This window comes from Erigeron canadensis, chromosome 8, assembly GCF_010389155.1.
Source record: "Erigeron canadensis isolate Cc75 chromosome 8, C_canadensis_v1, whole genome shotgun sequence".
Taxonomy (NCBI): Eukaryota; Viridiplantae; Streptophyta; class Magnoliopsida; order Asterales; family Asteraceae; genus Erigeron; species Erigeron canadensis.
The window spans coordinates 33,655,745-33,673,814 of NC_057768.1; the positions used below are offsets into that span (position 1 = coordinate 33,655,745).

General features: G+C 35.0%; 2 protein-coding genes and 2 long non-coding RNA genes across 4 annotated transcripts; 2 read left to right on the plus strand and 2 right to left on the minus strand.

The window, feature by feature from the left end:
• The first annotated feature begins 1,164 nt into the window (after positions 1-1,164).
• LOC122580273 lies at positions 1,165-3,070 on the plus strand. Its single transcript, XR_006320766.1, has 3 exons — positions 1,165-1,402; positions 2,175-2,248; positions 2,813-3,070. It is a non-coding gene; the product is annotated as an uncharacterized LOC122580273 (long non-coding RNA).
• Positions 3,071-3,109: 39 nt separating this feature from the next.
• Positions 3,110-5,928, plus strand: LOC122580274 (myb-related protein 330-like). The gene is made up of 4 exons (XM_043752552.1): positions 3,110-3,177; positions 3,842-4,036; positions 4,616-4,745; positions 4,860-5,928. Exons 2-4 carry the CDS (start codon positions 3,904-3,906, stop codon positions 5,662-5,664), a joined length of 1,068 nt encoding a protein of 355 aa, XP_043608487.1. The 5' UTR covers positions 3,110-3,177; positions 3,842-3,903; the 3' UTR covers positions 5,665-5,928.
• Positions 5,929-9,247: 3,319 nt separating this feature from the next.
• LOC122610680 lies at positions 9,248-11,047 on the minus strand. Its single transcript, XM_043783648.1, has one exon. The coding sequence runs from the start codon at positions 11,045-11,047 to the stop codon at positions 9,248-9,250; it is 1,800 nt and encodes a 599-aa protein (XP_043639583.1).
• Positions 11,048-11,736: 689 nt separating this feature from the next.
• On the minus strand, positions 11,737-18,046 carry LOC122579492. The gene is made up of 9 exons (XR_006320654.1): positions 17,950-18,046; positions 17,623-17,841; positions 16,823-16,924; positions 16,392-16,719; positions 15,454-15,635; positions 14,931-15,064; positions 13,536-13,855; positions 12,216-12,314; positions 11,737-12,068 (listed from the first exon to the last, which is right to left on the minus strand). It is a non-coding gene; the product is annotated as an uncharacterized LOC122579492 (long non-coding RNA).
• Positions 18,047-18,070: the final 24 nt, after the last annotated feature.

The following is an 18,070-nucleotide window of genomic DNA, read 5'->3' on the forward strand; positions in this document are numbered from 1 at the left end:
CTTTAGCTAGATACACATTCAACTACAAATTTTTTATAATAATAAAAAAAATAAATTCGCTTCTTTTAATGGGAAAATAAGAAGAAGAAAACGAGAGATAGCAACAGTACTATTGTTAGTGGAGTTTTACCGGCATCATGATCAATGGCGGTGGTCGTCACTGTAGATGAAGAAGAAAGAGAGATAGCACCGGATGAAGATGTAAAAGTTAGAAGCAAAAAAGGTGAAACCGACTTGCCGAAATAAACGGCACTGGAAAAATGATCCCAGAAAAAACATTTTCCATCTTTCCATTCGTCTTCACCGCCATGAATTTGAACGGAAAATGTGTCATCGTCATCGAAAAAGGTTTTGGCTATTTTTTATTGTATATTTCCATAAAATACTACTCGTATCTATAACTTAATTTCTACTTTTTTTTATTGTTATTGTTATTGTTATTGATATTGGATATTTGCTTTTTAGAATGATTTGGAAAATTACTCATTTAACAGTTGAAAGAGAGGGATGAAAAGTGTGAAATTAGCCAAAACATAGGGATGAAATGTGCAGGTGTGTGGTTTGGGGAAAAATTATTAAAATTCCCTCGTTTGCTCTTCACGTGACACCACTTCACGGAATGAAAGAAACGCCGTCTGCGAAAAGGACGAATCCTACAACAAATGTTGGTAGTTTGGATGTATTTGTGACAACTCGTAATTTATTAACATCGGGTTAGTCTTAATCTCGTTTAAGCTTAGTCATTATCGTAATCTCGTTTAAGCTTAGTCATTATCGTAATCTCGTCTAATTTAGACGGTCTTTGACGTGGAAATTATTAGACATTTGGACTTTTGACTTAGTTCAATTAGAAGTATCCTGAAGACGTAGACTATTAGCTATCTAGATGTATGCCGAGTCTTAAAAATAACTTGAAATAAATATATAAAAGTTATGTCTTGTATAAAATAATTAGACTGTCTAGACTTAATATTATAAAGTTTATCTTGACGAAACTTTATTGACTTGTCTTAATTTAAATAACACGAGGGAAAATACTTTTACTTTAAATTATAGCCTTTTAGTCATACGGTATTTAATCGTAAGCTTTTTACCAAATTAAGGTATTAAAATATCAGATATGGCCACATGGGCCGATTCCCTTTATTTGTGGTTAGAAATGAACCAACCAAACAACCCCTCCTCCCTTCTTCTTCCTTTTGGTCGATCACCACACAACACATACACAATTTCAAATTTCTCTCAAATATCTCTATTTCATCTCCATCAAAAATCTGATTTATATTGAAATCAAAAGGGGAATTTAAGGGAAGGAATTATTTAGTGAATAATCAAGGAATCATCATCAACATCATTATCATCTTCATCTTTTTCATTTATTTCTCAAGAACTTCAAGTTTTGGTAAGTTACCCTTTTTCTACTAAACTTTGATTTGAATTTATTCAATCTTAGTATTGTATCAGTTCTTGGTAATTAGAAATTATAGTCTTTGAATATGAGATGGGTTTTGATTTTTTTGTTGGATAAATGAAATTGATTACAATTAGGTTTTGGAAATCAAAAGTATTGGATTTGTGAAATGGTTAGCGATATGGGTTGTTCCCAGGTCTATTGAACATGTTTATACTTGTTATAATTGAAAGGAATTGAGTTGAAAACGATTTGGTTACAGCAAATGGTCAAACACTGCACTCAAAACCCGTTTTCTTGTTTTTCGTAATCTGCGGACGATGTTGATGAACTGACGGATGATCCGTGTTCATCACATCATCTGGCGGATCATCCGGAAGATCGTCCGCCAATCCCCTGTCCTCCCTTAGCGTTTTCATTCGGTTATCGGTCGACCTCTAATGATCCAACACTTATTTACTAGTCTTATATCATCATAAAAAGAGTATCAAACTTGTTAAAACACACATTTAAACACTTTGATTTTCCATCCAAATTTAGGGACAAAAGATGAACTTGAGTTATGATATAGACTAACTAGTAAGGTGTATATTATGGACACTTGGCAATGACAATGTCAATGACGTTAGTAACTTGAGTCAAATATATATTGAACATTAAATCACACTTTGTCGTGGCATTCTAAGATCGATAGCTAAGTAGTTGTACGTAGGATACTTGTCATCGTGAGATTTGATCCCCACCATTGGTACTCATATCCTAGGTTTTGGATAGACGTGGAGACTAGACTGCTCATTTCCTCGGACTACTCATACTTTTAGCTCTTTGACCGCTAAGGTGAGTTTGTGGCGCCCTTTTTCCTTTTTACTTTGGGCCTAAAAAGCATGTACTGTTGTATACACGACTACTTTATAAATAATTTGTCTTTGTCTATGTCATGTGATTTGGCTACTTAAATCATTTGCCTTATGTTTGCCATGTTGACGGCTGTCTGAAAAGGTGTATACATGTCTTATGAAATTTTGTTCTATGTGACTTAGACTTGCCATGTTGTCGGCTGACTAAATGTTTATGTGTTTGACAGACTAAAATGTTCCCCTTATGTAGTTATTACCATTATGAGATCCTAATGGTTGTCTTGTCAGATTTTGTTCCTGACTGTCATGGTTCTGGTCCGCACCCCACTTTAGACGGGAAATCCTGTGCGAGGCATATTAGTCATATTGTCGAACTTAGGTCTGGACTGTCATTATATATTTTCGGATTTTGCTCCCGGCTGTCTTGTCTTTAAATAACTACATGTCATTGTGTATTCTCAATGACGACTAAACTTTGGTCAAACACACTGTAAACTCACCAACTATCTCGATAGTTGATCCTCTCAAATTTCATGTTTTTCAGGTAACCAACAATAAGTCTTGGATCATCTTGGCATTTTTGGGCCATTCTTTTGACTTTGGACGTACAATTAGCATCAGACATATGAGAACTATCATCTTATTAGTTCTAATCGTACTAGACTGTCCAAATATTTATCTTGTATTCAGTGGGCCAAATTCCATATATGGATGACTTGTATCTGTATTCTGGGGTTCACATTTGAACGATTGTACTTGTATTAGACTTGTATTTGGTATTAAATGGATGTAATTTTTATTAGCCTTTGGTTAGTACGCAATTAGTTTGTTAACCCTGTATTTCTGCTACAACGGGGTGTGACAGTATTTGGCTAAAAAATCAAGTAGGGATGTAAACCACGAAAACTGGTAAAGACGAATCCTGCAATTAACTCTTAAAAATAATTAGATCTCTCATGTTACATTCTCACTAAATATTACTCGTAAGTCCTAACAACCACGAATATAAGAAGTTACATTTGTGTAAGTAAATGTATTTTCCTCAAAATGATACATCCACAGTAATTAGAAGTTATTCATCAAGAATTGAAAAAATTGGAAGTGTCTATTTAGTAGTTCAGAATACAGCTAATTATTCTAATTGTAAGCAATTATGAATGATCAAATAAAATCACAAAATAAATTTTCTTTTACTCCATATAGGTTTTTACCCAAGAAGATATTAAAATTAGAGACAAAAAATCTTCAAATCTAAACCAATGTCCAATGCAAAAGGTTCTACTATTTGCTTCGCCCACATGTTTCTTTTCCTTTCTTTCTTTCCCTTAACTTCAATTCTAAGTATGATTTTCTTTATTGTTGATGGTTCTTAATTAGTCACGAAATTATTTTATTAGTTTACTTTTTTTCAATATAAAATATTTTATTAATTCTTGATATGTCTACCTCAAAAAACGACGCAACCTTTACATACAGAATTTTAAATATAGTCCCCCATATATCTCACTCTCCCTCTGTCTTTCTATCTATCTCTCACTTACCTTTGCTTATATATTTGTTTTGATAACAACAGCAAGCAGCTTCTTCTTCAAACATTACACACACACACACACACACACACAAACACACACTATCATGGGTCGCCATTCTTGTTGTGTGAAACAAAAGCTTAGAAAAGGTTTATGGTCTCCTGAAGAAGATGAAAAGCTTCTCAAATACATTACAAGATTTGGTGTTGGTTGCTGGAGTTCTGTCCCTAAACATGCTGGTTTTTATCTCTTCCTCTTCTCTTTTCTTTTTTCGTTGCGAAAACCGACTCTTTTTCAATGTGAATTGCAATAACAAAAGCTGGATTTTGGTTCTTTTTAGTTAAAGTTGTTTTCTCTAGACAACCAAGTCATTTTTAATTGCAAATTGGAAGAAAAAAGATTTTTTTCTTTGTTTATTCTCCCATTTCCAAATTAATTTTTATAACCAATAGTTCAAGGATTTCATTTTACATGAATATAAAAGGTAAACGAGCAACAAACTGCGACACTAATTCTTTGTAAATGTGATAAATAAGCTTCACTTTTATCATCTAATAATACGGTTTTTAGATTCTTTATATCTTTGTTATAAAAAACCACCAGTACTTTTTCTATCGCAATTGCAATGAAGAACACGGGGTGTGGTTCTTTCGCTTTCTTTTCACTTATTATAACAAAAGCACGAGTCTTTTCAACGTAAATTGCAAGAAAAGACTCTGGTTCTTTGTTATTCTGTTGTGTATATACATGTATATATACAAAAAAGATATAAAGTTTGAAACTTTTTGACTTATTATGGAATCTTGAACAAAAAGCAGGATTGCAAAGATGTGGGAAGAGTTGTAGGCTAAGATGGATTAATTATTTGAGGCCTGATCTTAAAAGAGGATTGTTTTCACAACAAGAAGAAGACCTTATTCTTAATCTTCATCAAGTTCTTGGCAATAGGTAATTATCATATATTCAAAAACATTCTAATACACAGAAATGAGTATGCATTTTCTTTTTTTGAGTCTTTGTTGAAAAAGTTGCTAAAACTGGTATATATCATATATATTCCAGGTGGGCTCAAATTGCAGCCCAGTTGCCAGGAAGAACGGATAATGAGATCAAGAACTTCTGGAATTCATGTTTGAAGAAGAAACTAATAAAACAAGGGATTGATCCCAACACCCACAAGCCAATAACTGATAATTATGATGTTAAAGATAAAAAGATTGATTTTTTCGACAAAAAGACAGAGTTCTTCCCTAGTTCTTCATCAATATCAATGCCAATGACTTGTGAATTAGAGCAAGTTTATCAAATCAACCATGATGGATCAATGGAAACTAGCTCGATACGAAATAGTACTTTCTTGACTAGTAAATCGGTTAGTGATCCATTGTTTTTAGTCGAATATCAAACGTGTATGGATCCAATTGGCTACAATTCTACTAATATTCTAGCTCAATATCATCAACAAACAAGCTATGAAACCTCATTGCCAAATTTAGCAAGTTTCGACCAGGGAAACGTTGCCACCGACGTAGCATCTGACCATTCGGGGTCGAAAATGACTACAAATAGATTCATGATTAATGAGGCCTGCAGGGAAAGTTCAAGTACCACAACAACAACAAACAGTTGTTCAAACATGAACACTACAAGTAGTCTTTCTGCAAGTGGGTTTCAACAAATTATGACATTTGAAGGGGAAATGTTTCAATACAATGGGGTTAATGTCAAATCTGAAGAAGAAGTGTGTGTAGGTCAATGGCAAAATCATATGCAAGAGGTACAAGTTCATAATGCTTCTTCAGATTTCAATATCTACCCAATGGGGTCACTACCTGGGGAATACACTGATGTGTTCCATCAAATATGATTGATCCATGTAAATTTATTACTAAACCATTTATTTTATCTTATCAACAAAATAAACAAAACAAAAAAAAGGTTGATGGGTATAGATACCCGAGCATTGTACGGGTACTAAACTAGTTTTATACTGCTATAAGGCTTGCTTTTGGAGGTATATTATTTTTCTTTTGTTTATTTTTTCATATGTTTTGGTTTTCCGTACAGAGATACATATATGACTGAAAGCGTTGTAAAGTTCTCTTGCTTTTTGTTGGATTGTTTAATTAAAAGGGCGGGTACAACATTTCTATGAGGTTTTGAACTAATAAGACGTATATTGAAGTGTCAACCTCGCGTGTTGTATTGTATTTTCCCTTTTTAAAACCATGTGTTCGATGTTGGATTTTATTGTTTTTCGAATCAAAGTAACTTGAGCTCGACGATTCTTTTACCCTTTTTACCTCAATGTTAGTGGTATGCTTCGTGTTATCATAGTAACGTGATACAATTGTCTAGAGATTCATTTGTGCCCACATACTCGACGTATATGCTTGTCAAAATCTTGTTTCGGTATGCATTTTTGTTTAAAGTTAACTTTATGGGTAAAAAGCTTTTTTTTTTTTCTCTTTTCAATGGCTAATAGTTTTAGTGAGAATTCGTAAGCACAAGACAGGAAACTAGAAATAGTTTTCAGAAAACAAGGTTCTTAAGTGTAGTGCCTAAATGGGACCCCAACCTATGAGCAATATTTTCAGCATGCACACTTTATATACAAGATGTGGCCAAGTTTCCTTATATGGGGCACAAATTTATTAAAATATACTAACTGACAATAAGTCAAAGAACTCATAACTCAAATAATTGAACTCAAATGCACCACTTAACATTTTGTTGAGGATCAAAATAGAAAGAACCCATAGAGTCCTGTTTGGATCTCTAGAATTCGTGACTAATACGCTTTAGGAATTCATGTCACGAAAACACACAATTCGGATGAACGTTATTGGAATCTTTGTGGATTTGTGTACAATGTTGCAATTACACAGGATAAAACCAAACAATAAGTAGATGCATACAAGATATGGTTGTTTAACTATGACCAAATGCAATAGAAAATGAAGCCCATTTAGACTTCAGACGTCGACCCTGTGTCCCAGTAGTGAAGTATATGTAAACGTGTTAGTATAATGGGGCCGTCAAACGAATAACAAAGGTTAAGCATATGGACAAGCTAGATATATAGACGTACGTCTAGCCATGAAAGAAGATAATGACAGGCTACAAATGTACATAAAATGAAGGCGTAGATAGAAAATGCCAGAACAAACCAAACTTTTCCATTTTTCCTTAATAACTTAACCAGCAAAGAGCCCTACAAGAATCAAAAGTTTTGCATCAAGTTGTTGGGAACATAATAGCCAAGTTAAATAAAGTCATCCCTTCATTATTTCTCAACTGTACTTAAAGTAACAAGCCAGCCCAGCCAATAATAATCACTTTAAAATTGACACATAATGACATACTATAGAAGATGCTTCCTATAAGTTAAAACTATTAACCTGTTGAACTTATTCAAATGGTTGACAATTTTTTCAACCTGAAGGTCCTAAGTTCAAATCTCACGCTCAGATATTGTGGGGTTAACTACCAAGGGGAGTTATCGAAGACAGAATTGTAAAATTTGACCAATTGTGATTGATTATTAGGAAAGACGGAAACACATTACATACATTCGAATAGATGGTAATGGAGGTCACTATGTATGTGAAAGAAATTATGGTCTCATTATATGAAACCTAGTAACACAAAATGTTTGCTTATAAAAACATTTGCCATATTTGACATGTTGGGAAAATTCTTGAAAATCAAACTGGATTCACGCAACTTACATTAGTAAGACACAAAAGTATAACATAAAAAGTCTTGTAAACCAAGCAAAATTAAAACCAGGACCAAAAATGATGACATTAGCCCGCCTTTCGGGAACATTCCTGCCAGTTTAAAGTTAGGACCTTTTCAAGTCGGAGTATCTTGATATGTGTTTTTAATGGTTCTGTAGATGAATTGTCCAACTGCATTATCTATGGAGTATTTCTAAAAACAATCAAAGCTTTTGTAGCAGTTTAAAGAATCTCATTTGATTGTCATTATGATCTGACTTTCAAGTTCAACAATGGGGCTCACCTGCTTAAGTGCATGATGGTTGACATACTATTGCAGTAACTTGATGAAGAACATTAAATCACTTTAAATATTCCATTAATAGTATATTTAATAGATGCAATCATACAACTCAAAACTTGCAGCAAGTAATTTAATGCACCTAATTTGATTATAATCATCTTTTTCACATTGGGGTTTAATAATTAATGGAACTAATTAGCTGCATGAGTTAAGGGGTAATGTATTTAACTTATGAGATGAAATGATATTTACTAGTAGCACAGCTGCATTTATTTGTTTTTTACTACTTTAGGATTTCTAACAAATTACTCTCGGAAAAGTGGTGGTTCTAATTAGGGGATTGACAAGAAAAGTTTCTACAAAAGAGTCGAATCTTGACAAGATCGTTAACCACCCAAACTTAGATGTCTTTAAAGCGATAGAGACATTGGTTTAGTGAAAAACGTCATCGTAAAAGAATCTACATGCCAGGTTTTAATGCAGAAAGAGTTAGAACAATAAGACAGGTAATGTCTCAATATAGATATGATGAACATGGATTTATCATCTATAGAAAGTCTTTCAGGCTGTTTTTAATTTCTTACCAAACGTAAAATCACATCAACGTCGACTTCTATGTTTATAGCCTCGTTAAAGTGTTCAACCAATTATCAAGAATCAAATTAAGTATATACACTGTGGGTTGATTAACTGATTCATCTATGCCATTTTGATCATCAAAAAAGTTAGTGTACCAAATCATTGGTACAAAGGCACCTATTAGTAATATACATTTGAGTTCAGTATCACAACTAGTGATCAAATCATGGCTGTTATAAACGGTTGTTAAAAATCTAAGATTATTATAACAGATTGCATTGTCACCAAGAGAAGTGAGTTAGTGAGACTTCAACGACTCGAAGCGCGTTTACATTTAGTTGGCATTCACCCAACGAGTTCATATATGGTTAGCCTTGCATAGTTGTATCCATGGATAAGAGAGGCACTAGAACCACAACCCCAAACAAAAAGGCCATCATGAATCAGGTAAAGGGAGTATGTGCCAAGTCTTTACTAAGGCTCTGGATTCTTTTACAATATGTCCCAATACTTGAGAATTTTGTATTTGTTACATATTTTGAGTCCAGAATTTTGGTTGAGACTTGGCTTAACAAGGTCAGTACAAATCCCATGCCTGACATATCGTCTTACCCAAATGTCGACCGGTATTGACATTTCTAATTATATGGCTCGATTTCAAGGCTTAAATTTAAGGTTCTTAGAGCTAGGATAATCGACACAGATTGTAAATAACACATATCAAGGTTGATAGGGTCTACTCGCCCTTAGTGTAACCCAAAGATCACAAGTTCGAGCCCTACTGATACTCATAAATCACAATAATTTACAATTTTCACAAAAGCATACAATCAACCACAAAATCATCACGGCCCATAAGCCGGCTTATGGGCACGATTTTCAGCTTGGTAAAGGTTCAGATGGTCTATGGCCTTAACTAAAAGATCTTTCATGTTGGGGTACTGAGTAACCATTGATCGAGCAGCACCCTCGATAACACTCAATGCCCGAGCTTCTTCAAGAGCCTTACTATTACCGATTAGTAATGCAAGATAACAGAGAAGTTTAAGCCCATTAACTTGAATCTTCATAGCATCATTGTTTTTCAAGAAGCTCATCAGATGAGTAACCCCATTGTACTCAAGAATGGCCTTCGAGTGTTCCAGGCAGTTGAAATTGTCAGGATTAACAAATTTCACCAAAGACACAACAGCTTCGTTAGCAACTTCGCTAACATCATGTTCTAGCTTTGAAACAAGTGGTCCAAGTATTCGAGTCTCCTTAGCAGGAAAACTTCGAGCTAGTGATCCAATTATAGTTATAGCAGGAACTACTAATTTCGGGTTAGTTTCATGGTTCACTACTCTTAAAAGCTGGTCCAAGACAGTTTGTGCAGCTGCGGAATTGGGCTTGAAAGCTTGGCGCCTTAAATCAGCATTCATCTCGGCTACTTTAGCCAATTCCATAACTGTCATTAAGCAATTCACCTGCAATTCTTCTGTTTCATTTTCAATGAGTTTAGCTAAACATATCAATGCTTTGGTTTCCATGATCTTCCTACTGTTTAACAAACTCCCTTTGGCTAGTATCCATAATGCCCTCCCACAGCTTATCTTAAGCTTTAGCTTTTCTTCTGGCGAACTGGGTGCAGTTTCTTTTTTGACATGGAAAGACAACGAAGAACTCGAATGGAAACTGTTAATGTTACTATCACCATTCTTCATATTATCTCTATTAATCTGAATAACTGGGTGCATGGTCGTAGCATAGTCATCAAAAACGATATCACTTGCCAAGAATGTGACGATTGGTCTCATCACATTCTCCCTTCCAAACTCCTCTTGCACACATGAATCCATTTCGGCCATTCTAGACACCAAATTGATCACATTTGTTCGAACAAAAACGTTGGTCGAATTGTTAAGAGCTTGAACAATAACAGGAGTAGCCAGGGACCTAACAAAGACAGAAACTTTCTCTTTATCAGTTGCTAAACTGTATAGAGTTGAAGTGGCTGCAATTTGGGCCTCAGGTGATGCTCCTTCTTTTAGTAACTTAAGAAGCGGCCGAAGTCCATCTTCTTCAATGATCATCTTCTTGTTCCTGTCGTTGTCACACGCCAACGACCCAAGTGAGTTAGCAGCGTCAACTCGGTCTTTCAACTGAGTCGAATGTTGCAGCATGGCAATATTCGACCATACCCGCGCGAGCACAGGGTCGTTGCTCACAATGGGAGGTAAAGAAAGGTTTGCACTAGTGCTATCATCCATGACATATATCGAAAGGAGCCATTGGATGTCAGCAATAGAAGATTCTAAAAGATTAGACACTTTTCGAACATCTGAAGTTGTGGTAATGGCAAAAACCTGGCAGAGAATAATATTGCTACGGTTCTTACACTTTCGAACGAGCGCCTGAGCTCGTTCAAGACTCGAGGAAACTTGGGTTAAGATGGAACGAAGAGGGCGGTCGTAAAAGGTAGTGGTGGTGCTGGCCACAAGTCTAGCTACGGAACGAAGGAGCTGGGAGAGCTGGGTTGCAAGTTTAATGACATCAGTGAAGTCAAATTTTGATGATTTGAGGTCTTTAGCGGATTTGAGGAGGCGGTCAGCCAGTAGGATATGCAAAGCCAGGTGGTGTTGGATGGTTTTTTGGAGTTGGGCCATGGAAGATTGGAAGATGGATGGATGGAGAGACAATGCTAGCAAGTGATGCGAGAAATGGTTTTGTTGTATGAAAGCGGTTGATGTTTGCCATTATTGTACTAGTACTAAATACACTTGTTTTGACTTACTATGATGACTGTGTGCATGAAATTATATGGCTGTGAATAGGAGAGAGAAATCTGATGTGTTTTTTTTTTTTTTTTATAAATAAAGCTTATTTCGACAAATCATCTACTAGGATGGAGTCTAGAGGTGAAGTTTGATTGTAATGCTTAAGACTATAATATGGAAAGGGATATTCACACAACATAATTTAGTCACCTACAACAAACATACAAATTATAATACGCAGAATAAAGTGAATGATGCAGATATTATTGTAGATATTTAACTTTTGTTGTAGCAATATCATTTCCCCCATAATATATGCTTTTCTGTTATAAATAGTATATTGCAAAAAATGTTACTGTTACAAAAGGACAAATCACACAATTGTAAGACAAAACAAGTAACATTATGAAAATATGAAATGGAGTGACCAGATAATAAGAAACATGATGATTGTTTTAAAGACATGGAAATAAAATTCCTGTGAATATTCCACATAACTAAACCATACTAAAAAGAACTATAGAAGCACATGCTTCTAAAATCTAGCCATATAAAAAAATTTAATATAGTCCATGAGATTAGAGTAAAACTATGGCCCACAAAACAGAGCAATAATAATAATAATATAAACAGTTCCTCAAGTTTCAGACATATTGTTTTTATCATAAAAATGAAACATACATATACTCTACCACGAAAAAAAATCAGATACTTCCAAGGTTGATTTGTTTTTATCTCAAAACACAACACATTTTATTTGATAACAAGTACAAGGGGGGAGGACCGAGTAAAGGAAAGGGTCATATACCTAATAGTGTCGGATAGAAGATACGGCCAAACGAGTCCACTGTGACACATGATCACTTACGCACCGTCTCTCGTTGTCTTCGGTTATCGATATTCCTCTTGGCTGAAAAAATATACGAGCACCATATAAAGCATAGGAACAGAAAGAACCCGATTAGGCGATTACACACCCAAATTTATGTCAGTGTTTGAAGCCATACTAACTTTTAGACGATAAAAGATGTAAAATATCAGAGTTTGGGAATCAAACCATTAGATACAGATTTGGGAGCGGCAATTTCTTTTAAGTTTCGTGCTGTTTGCATCTGACTTGCATGCTCCTGGGGGAACATCACCTGTGTGGCTGCACCTAAAGTCCCAAAATACATTAATTTTAACAATAACAATTAACAAATCGATTATGATAATTATTAGTGGACTAAAAATGTTTCCTGAAATCATATTGGAATATACCATGTGTGATTAAAGAGTGGCAAGACATAACCAAAATGATAACATATTGAAATGAATGTAGTACATTAAATTTGTTTTGTAGTAGTTGTTGCATTGTTGGTAGTAGCAGGACAGGGACCACAATGACAATGTCAGGTATTACGTGGGTAAAGCCAAGAAGGTGAAAAGTACTCCTGGTGTTCCTACATGCTTGTAAAACGGTGGAAGAGATAATCACATAGACCTGTATATATATATATATAATAGATATTTTAAAATTTATTATTGTTCTTCCAAGTTTTCACTAAAGTTTATTTGTTGTTGGTTTATTCAAAACTAACAATGCATCCTTGTGGGCGAGAAAGTTGATTAGTGAAATGTATAGATACGCAAGGAAACACTACACATAAAGATGCTTTAGATTTGCCTAGAGAGGTTAACCACTAACCGAAACGAAATTTAATAGCAAAATGAGGTTATGTTTCTGTTAGGTTTTTTGGTCGAACTAGATGAGATTAGTTTCTAAGGTATCTCAAAATTGTGAAGTCAATGAGCACTCAAAAATCTTGAAGCAATGAGAAACAAATTAATAATATTGCTTTTCCCCATTAGAATGCAAAGCCTATCATGAACAAAAATGTAGTTTCACTTGTGAAACTATTTTTTTGCCTAAACAAATTGGTATTAGATGGTTTTAATCACACAAATCTTGCATACACAAAACGGGGACGTGTTTGATAAAGTTGCATACTTTTATGTTTAACATTTGAAAGTTTGTCTAGACAATGGCACCATCAATATCGCGATTGATGCCTATTGATTTGATATAGGTCAAGTCAAGTCGATTCCGAATGTGGGGTCTAGTAACATGTAGGGTACGGAAAGACGCATTGAAAGATCATGTCAGTTTAATTTACTTTTGATATTGAGAAACGGCAAATTTAAATCACCAAAGGTCTTAATCATTTAACAGCAAACAAGTACCTGAAGCATAAAGCCAATGTGCTCAACTGGCCACTAGTGTTCTAGCGTTGGAAAATGAGTGATGCCGAAGACATACGTGCAAAATCCAAAATTAAGTAAATATGAATGCTAGATTCTATATGTGTACTTAACCATTAAAGAAAAAAGAGTATACCGATCATAGGACGCTATCACTTTCTTCAAGAGAACGATTTTGTTTGACCCTCAAGCCCAAGTCTTCACCAACACGTGGATTCTGGTTAAGGGAATTCGCCCCCATGAAAGTTCTCGTCAAGTCCATACAGTGTAACCCGAAGATTATGCTTTAGAAATTCAGGCCTTCTCAGGAAACTTAGCCTCAGAACCTGCCAGTGGTAAACAGTTTGAACCGGGGTACGAGCTTATAGCCAGTCAGCTGTGCAGTCCTATTCACAGTCCTTGTGTTCATGATCTAAAGTACAGCAAGGCATAGAATAATTTGTGTCATGGATACCGCTGAAACAGTATAAAATCAGATGTGATGTAAAGTATTGAACATGATTTATGAAGGGTACATGAGTGGGAATATGGAATGGAAAATATTGGTGCTTCATTTTACCAAAAAAACAATGAAATGGATATTCACAATTTCCCAAACTAGAAACAAAGAAAAAGTAAAGAATAAACTTAAGATTATGATTCAATAACAATGAAAGCCAATATAACCAGTTACTTTTTGAAATTTTCGACAACACATACACACCAAAGCAAAACTGTAATACGATATGTTTTAGTTTTTGAATATATCCAACTTATATAGTTACATATATGTTATAGGAAACATAATTACTGAGTTTTAAACTTGTGTCTATATATACACAGACAAACACAGATGACCCTATCTTCATACCCTATATTATTTTTGAAAATCACAGTATCCTGGTATCCACATCCGTCACCTGCATAACTAGATAGCTACATATCATACGTGCATACCTTTCCGACTTAAAATAAATAACTTTGTATCTAAAATTAAGAAAATGTCATAGTTTTTTACTTTTTTTTATCACAAATCTAACTTAGATTGGTTTGAATATATATATATATATATATATATGCATGGCCTGCTTATCAAATAAAATATATCTAGCTGGAGTCACCAGGTCCAGGTATCACCAAATGAACTATATGATGTTTCGTTACATATATTGACAAAATTTCATATCATCCTTTCAAATCATCAAATAAGCATGTATTCATGCATGCTGCTAACATTGACATTAGGTGGGTGATCCAAATGACCAAATAATAAGTGTACACGTTAGTATCAGGTACAGATTCCCAATGTAAACAATATAATACCAAAAAGTCTGCTGTTCTGTCCCCGGCAATGGTAAACACAATGGAGAAGTAGAAAAATAAAATACTTAAAAAACTACAATAGAAGAAGAAACACATAAAGTGATGCATAGAAAATTTCATCTTTATACTGAAATCAGGTTAAGAAACTCCGGCAAATAATAATCATATAGCAGAAATATGTTTACAACTTACTTTTTTAAAAATGTAGAGCAAAAAGTTATATGCTTACTATCCAATGACGTGCAGATAATTGATTGCCATCACATAGCTTGAGATTCAGTTTTAAGCAATGTTTCCTCAGTATAGAACGCATTATTATGGATTTATTTTCCCCGGATTCTTCAACTTTGACATTAACTTCAACTATCCAGATAAACAAAACAGGAGAATATTTGCATCATATCTGCGAAACTTCTTGTTGTAAACATGGTATTTCAGCCCATTCACTTATCAGTGGGTCAATTTGGATTACTTTTTATTTCTAACAGGTCAAATTTAAAAACTTAGCTAAAGAAGAAAAGAATTGAAAGCTACCGAAAGTATCTTGGATGCATAGACCCTCTTGATCACAATTTCAACTGATCAAAATTTTAACCAAAAGTGTTTCAGGTAAGCCCTACCCACCCCGTTTTAATATGTTACCAACCTGCCTGACCCGCCAAAATTTCCACCACTAAGTTATAAGATGGACTCCTATTTGAATGCATGAATGAACATTCACAGATTAAAAAGCACCAACACAAATTGACTACCTGTGTATATCTAGTTATATGCAATCAACTGCTAGATTCATATGGAAGACAAAAAAATGTTGGTCGACGGGTGCATACAAGCCGGGTGCAATAATCATCCCATAATTTTGAACTTTCACGGTCTGCAATGCTCCTAATCTGCGGTTTTCAGTAAGTTTAACTTCAGCTTCAATCTTTCCATCCTGCAATACATATCACACACATGAGCATCAAATAAGGTAAGAGAAGGCCAAGAGTGATTACATAATTTTCAATTTTAGTGTGAATCCTTATGCAATGTGAACCCAGAGATGAAGACTAGTGGTCAACTGAGTCATCAGACAGCTGAACTGCTTCCAGACAAAGTTTGCTGATTATAAATTAAGACATGATTCATTATGTAGTGAGAAAAAGTGATTTCGATCATAGCTACGTTAGCAAGGCAAACATTGAAATGGTAGTGGCTCAGTTTGTACATCAATAGTCAAAAGGAAATTGAAGTGGTGATGTCGTCAACAAGAAAGTACAGAGAAGAGGACCTTGTTTAAGATAAAAAATTTCATTAATTTATCAATGGGTCGATCCGGGTTATATTCTGTCTTGAATAAGACAAATGTGTTAAAATTAATGAGCTCGCTAAAAATGTTATGGATCAGATGGGACAAGCAAATTAAAAGTCTCACAGTCGTTTCTAATGCATACAAGATACAACCTTCGAACACAATTTATCCAAAAGTTAAGCTATTGTTGTAGCACTATAGTTTTTGTAATCATATCTATCACACTAAAAGCTTATTAAGAAAAATAATATAACTTGGACAAAAAGTGTTTCGAGTCAACCACTCAACCCAACCCGGCCCAAAACAGAAAACTGACTGTTTGGCCTATGCTGATTCTGACCTTTTTACCCAGCCCGGCCTGACCCGTCCATTTTGCCACTTCTAACAAAAAGTAACTACCTTCTGGCACTCCACAAAGCGCCCACTGACAAATGAAGGTTTGTCCATGAGGCTGAAGAACTAGTAGTGGCTTTACATCACTTCAGTCAATACCACCTCATCTATGACCAATAGTATAGTTTCGCAGTGGATTGGCAGGTGGCAAGGGAACAAGTTTGCAATCTTCAAAGTCAATTACTACCATATATTGCATATCAACCAGAACATAGATGCCTCTGATCGTGCATATCCATTTATCATCGAACTGTCACTTTCTGTCCTGCAGAATATAAGTGGTTTTTGCTAATCTGCGGCTAGGAGCATCAGTTTCGCTATGTAACCAACACCCCTGAACATTTTTTCATGCAAAAACAGCATGTGGTAAGTTTCAAGTTAATATGTGCATAATATATGCATACTTTAAGATCATTGCACAAGTTATTTTAACTAACCATCACAAGCTCCATATCTTCGATACCCCTCTTCTTCATAGCCTCTGGAAACGGAGGGTAATCTTTCACAACTTCTTCACATTCAATATACTCCACAGCATCCTGTAACAAGCAAAAATATGGACACTAATAATGTAGACCTGACTATCATGAGATATGCATATAGCTCACGCAAAAAAGAATAAAAATAATCATAAAGCCTGGTATAATAGAGATGGTGCATGGATTGGAACTGTTATCTAAAACCTCTTATAGAATGGTTTTTTAAGGGAAAAAAGAGAAGGGGAGATGTATTAAACTTTAATAAGGCCCTTACGGCCTTACCACAAACTTCTGAAAATAGACAACACACCCTCACTCTAGAAATATCAACTATTGATCCCACTCTTTTCAGGCTAACACGATCTGTTCTTTTGCTAAGATATTTCATTCAGTTGAAAGCTAAAACTCTTAAAGTGGAAGGATAACTAACATATATTCTGTACAACTTCTCATAGAAATGATCCTTTCATATTTCAGTGTGATAACCAACTTCTAGTCTTCTACTCCATATCTTCATCAAGTAACAATTGAAGAAAAACTACGCAAAACAATGACTTAAACGAAGTATGGTGTCTTGCTTCCAATGTTGATATGCAGCATTTATCTATACTACCATATGATTATAGAAAAACCTAAGGGTCAATAAGATATAATATGAGACACGAGAAGATGCCTATCATGGGAGGCTGAACTTCATGAACAGTACGTGATGAAACAACTTTTCCTCTATGATGTCCATCTCGAGTTGTTGCATGTACCTGAGATAGTTCAACAATCCAAATGCTTGTCTCGTTTGATTTTTCATTGACAAGAAGCCTAGCTCACCTCGCAGGAAGTTTCCTAGGTACCACAGCTCCACCTTTACTTCGGGCTAACAAGGACGACTGAAGGTAGAAGAAGTATGCATCTGCAAGTGCAACGACAGTTTTATCTATATCTAATAGAACCACCTCTGCAAACCACATACCATCTCTGACCTGCAAAGGGAGGTGAAACAAGATGGGAAACCCATCATAATTGGTATTCCATTCACTGGTATTGACAATTGAGGCAATTTGAATATAACATCATAATCCAATGAATACCTCAGGAGTTGCTCCAGCTGTCCTTACAGTTGCCACAGTGACTATGATTTCAGCAGCGGATAATGGGTCCAGGGGATGGCTAGTTTGAGCCCTTGTAAAGATTTGGAATTCTATAAGAGCA

Excerpts from the sequence above, each read along its gene's own strand:
- LOC122580274 (XM_043752552.1), top strand. The coding sequence starts at position 3,904 with ATGGGTCGCCATTCTTGTTGTGTGAAACAAAAGCTTAGAAAAGGTTTA. Across the intron at positions 4,037-4,615 it reads TTCTGTCCCTAAACATGCTG|GATTGCAAAGATGTGGGAAG; the intron begins GTTTTTATCTCT and ends AACAAAAAGCAG. Across the intron at positions 4,746-4,859 it reads CATCAAGTTCTTGGCAATAG|GTGGGCTCAAATTGCAGCCC; the intron begins GTAATTATCATA and ends TATATATTCCAG.
- LOC122610680 (XM_043783648.1), bottom strand. The coding sequence starts at position 11,047 with ATGGCCCAACTCCAAAAAACCATCCAACACCACCTGGCTTTGCATATC.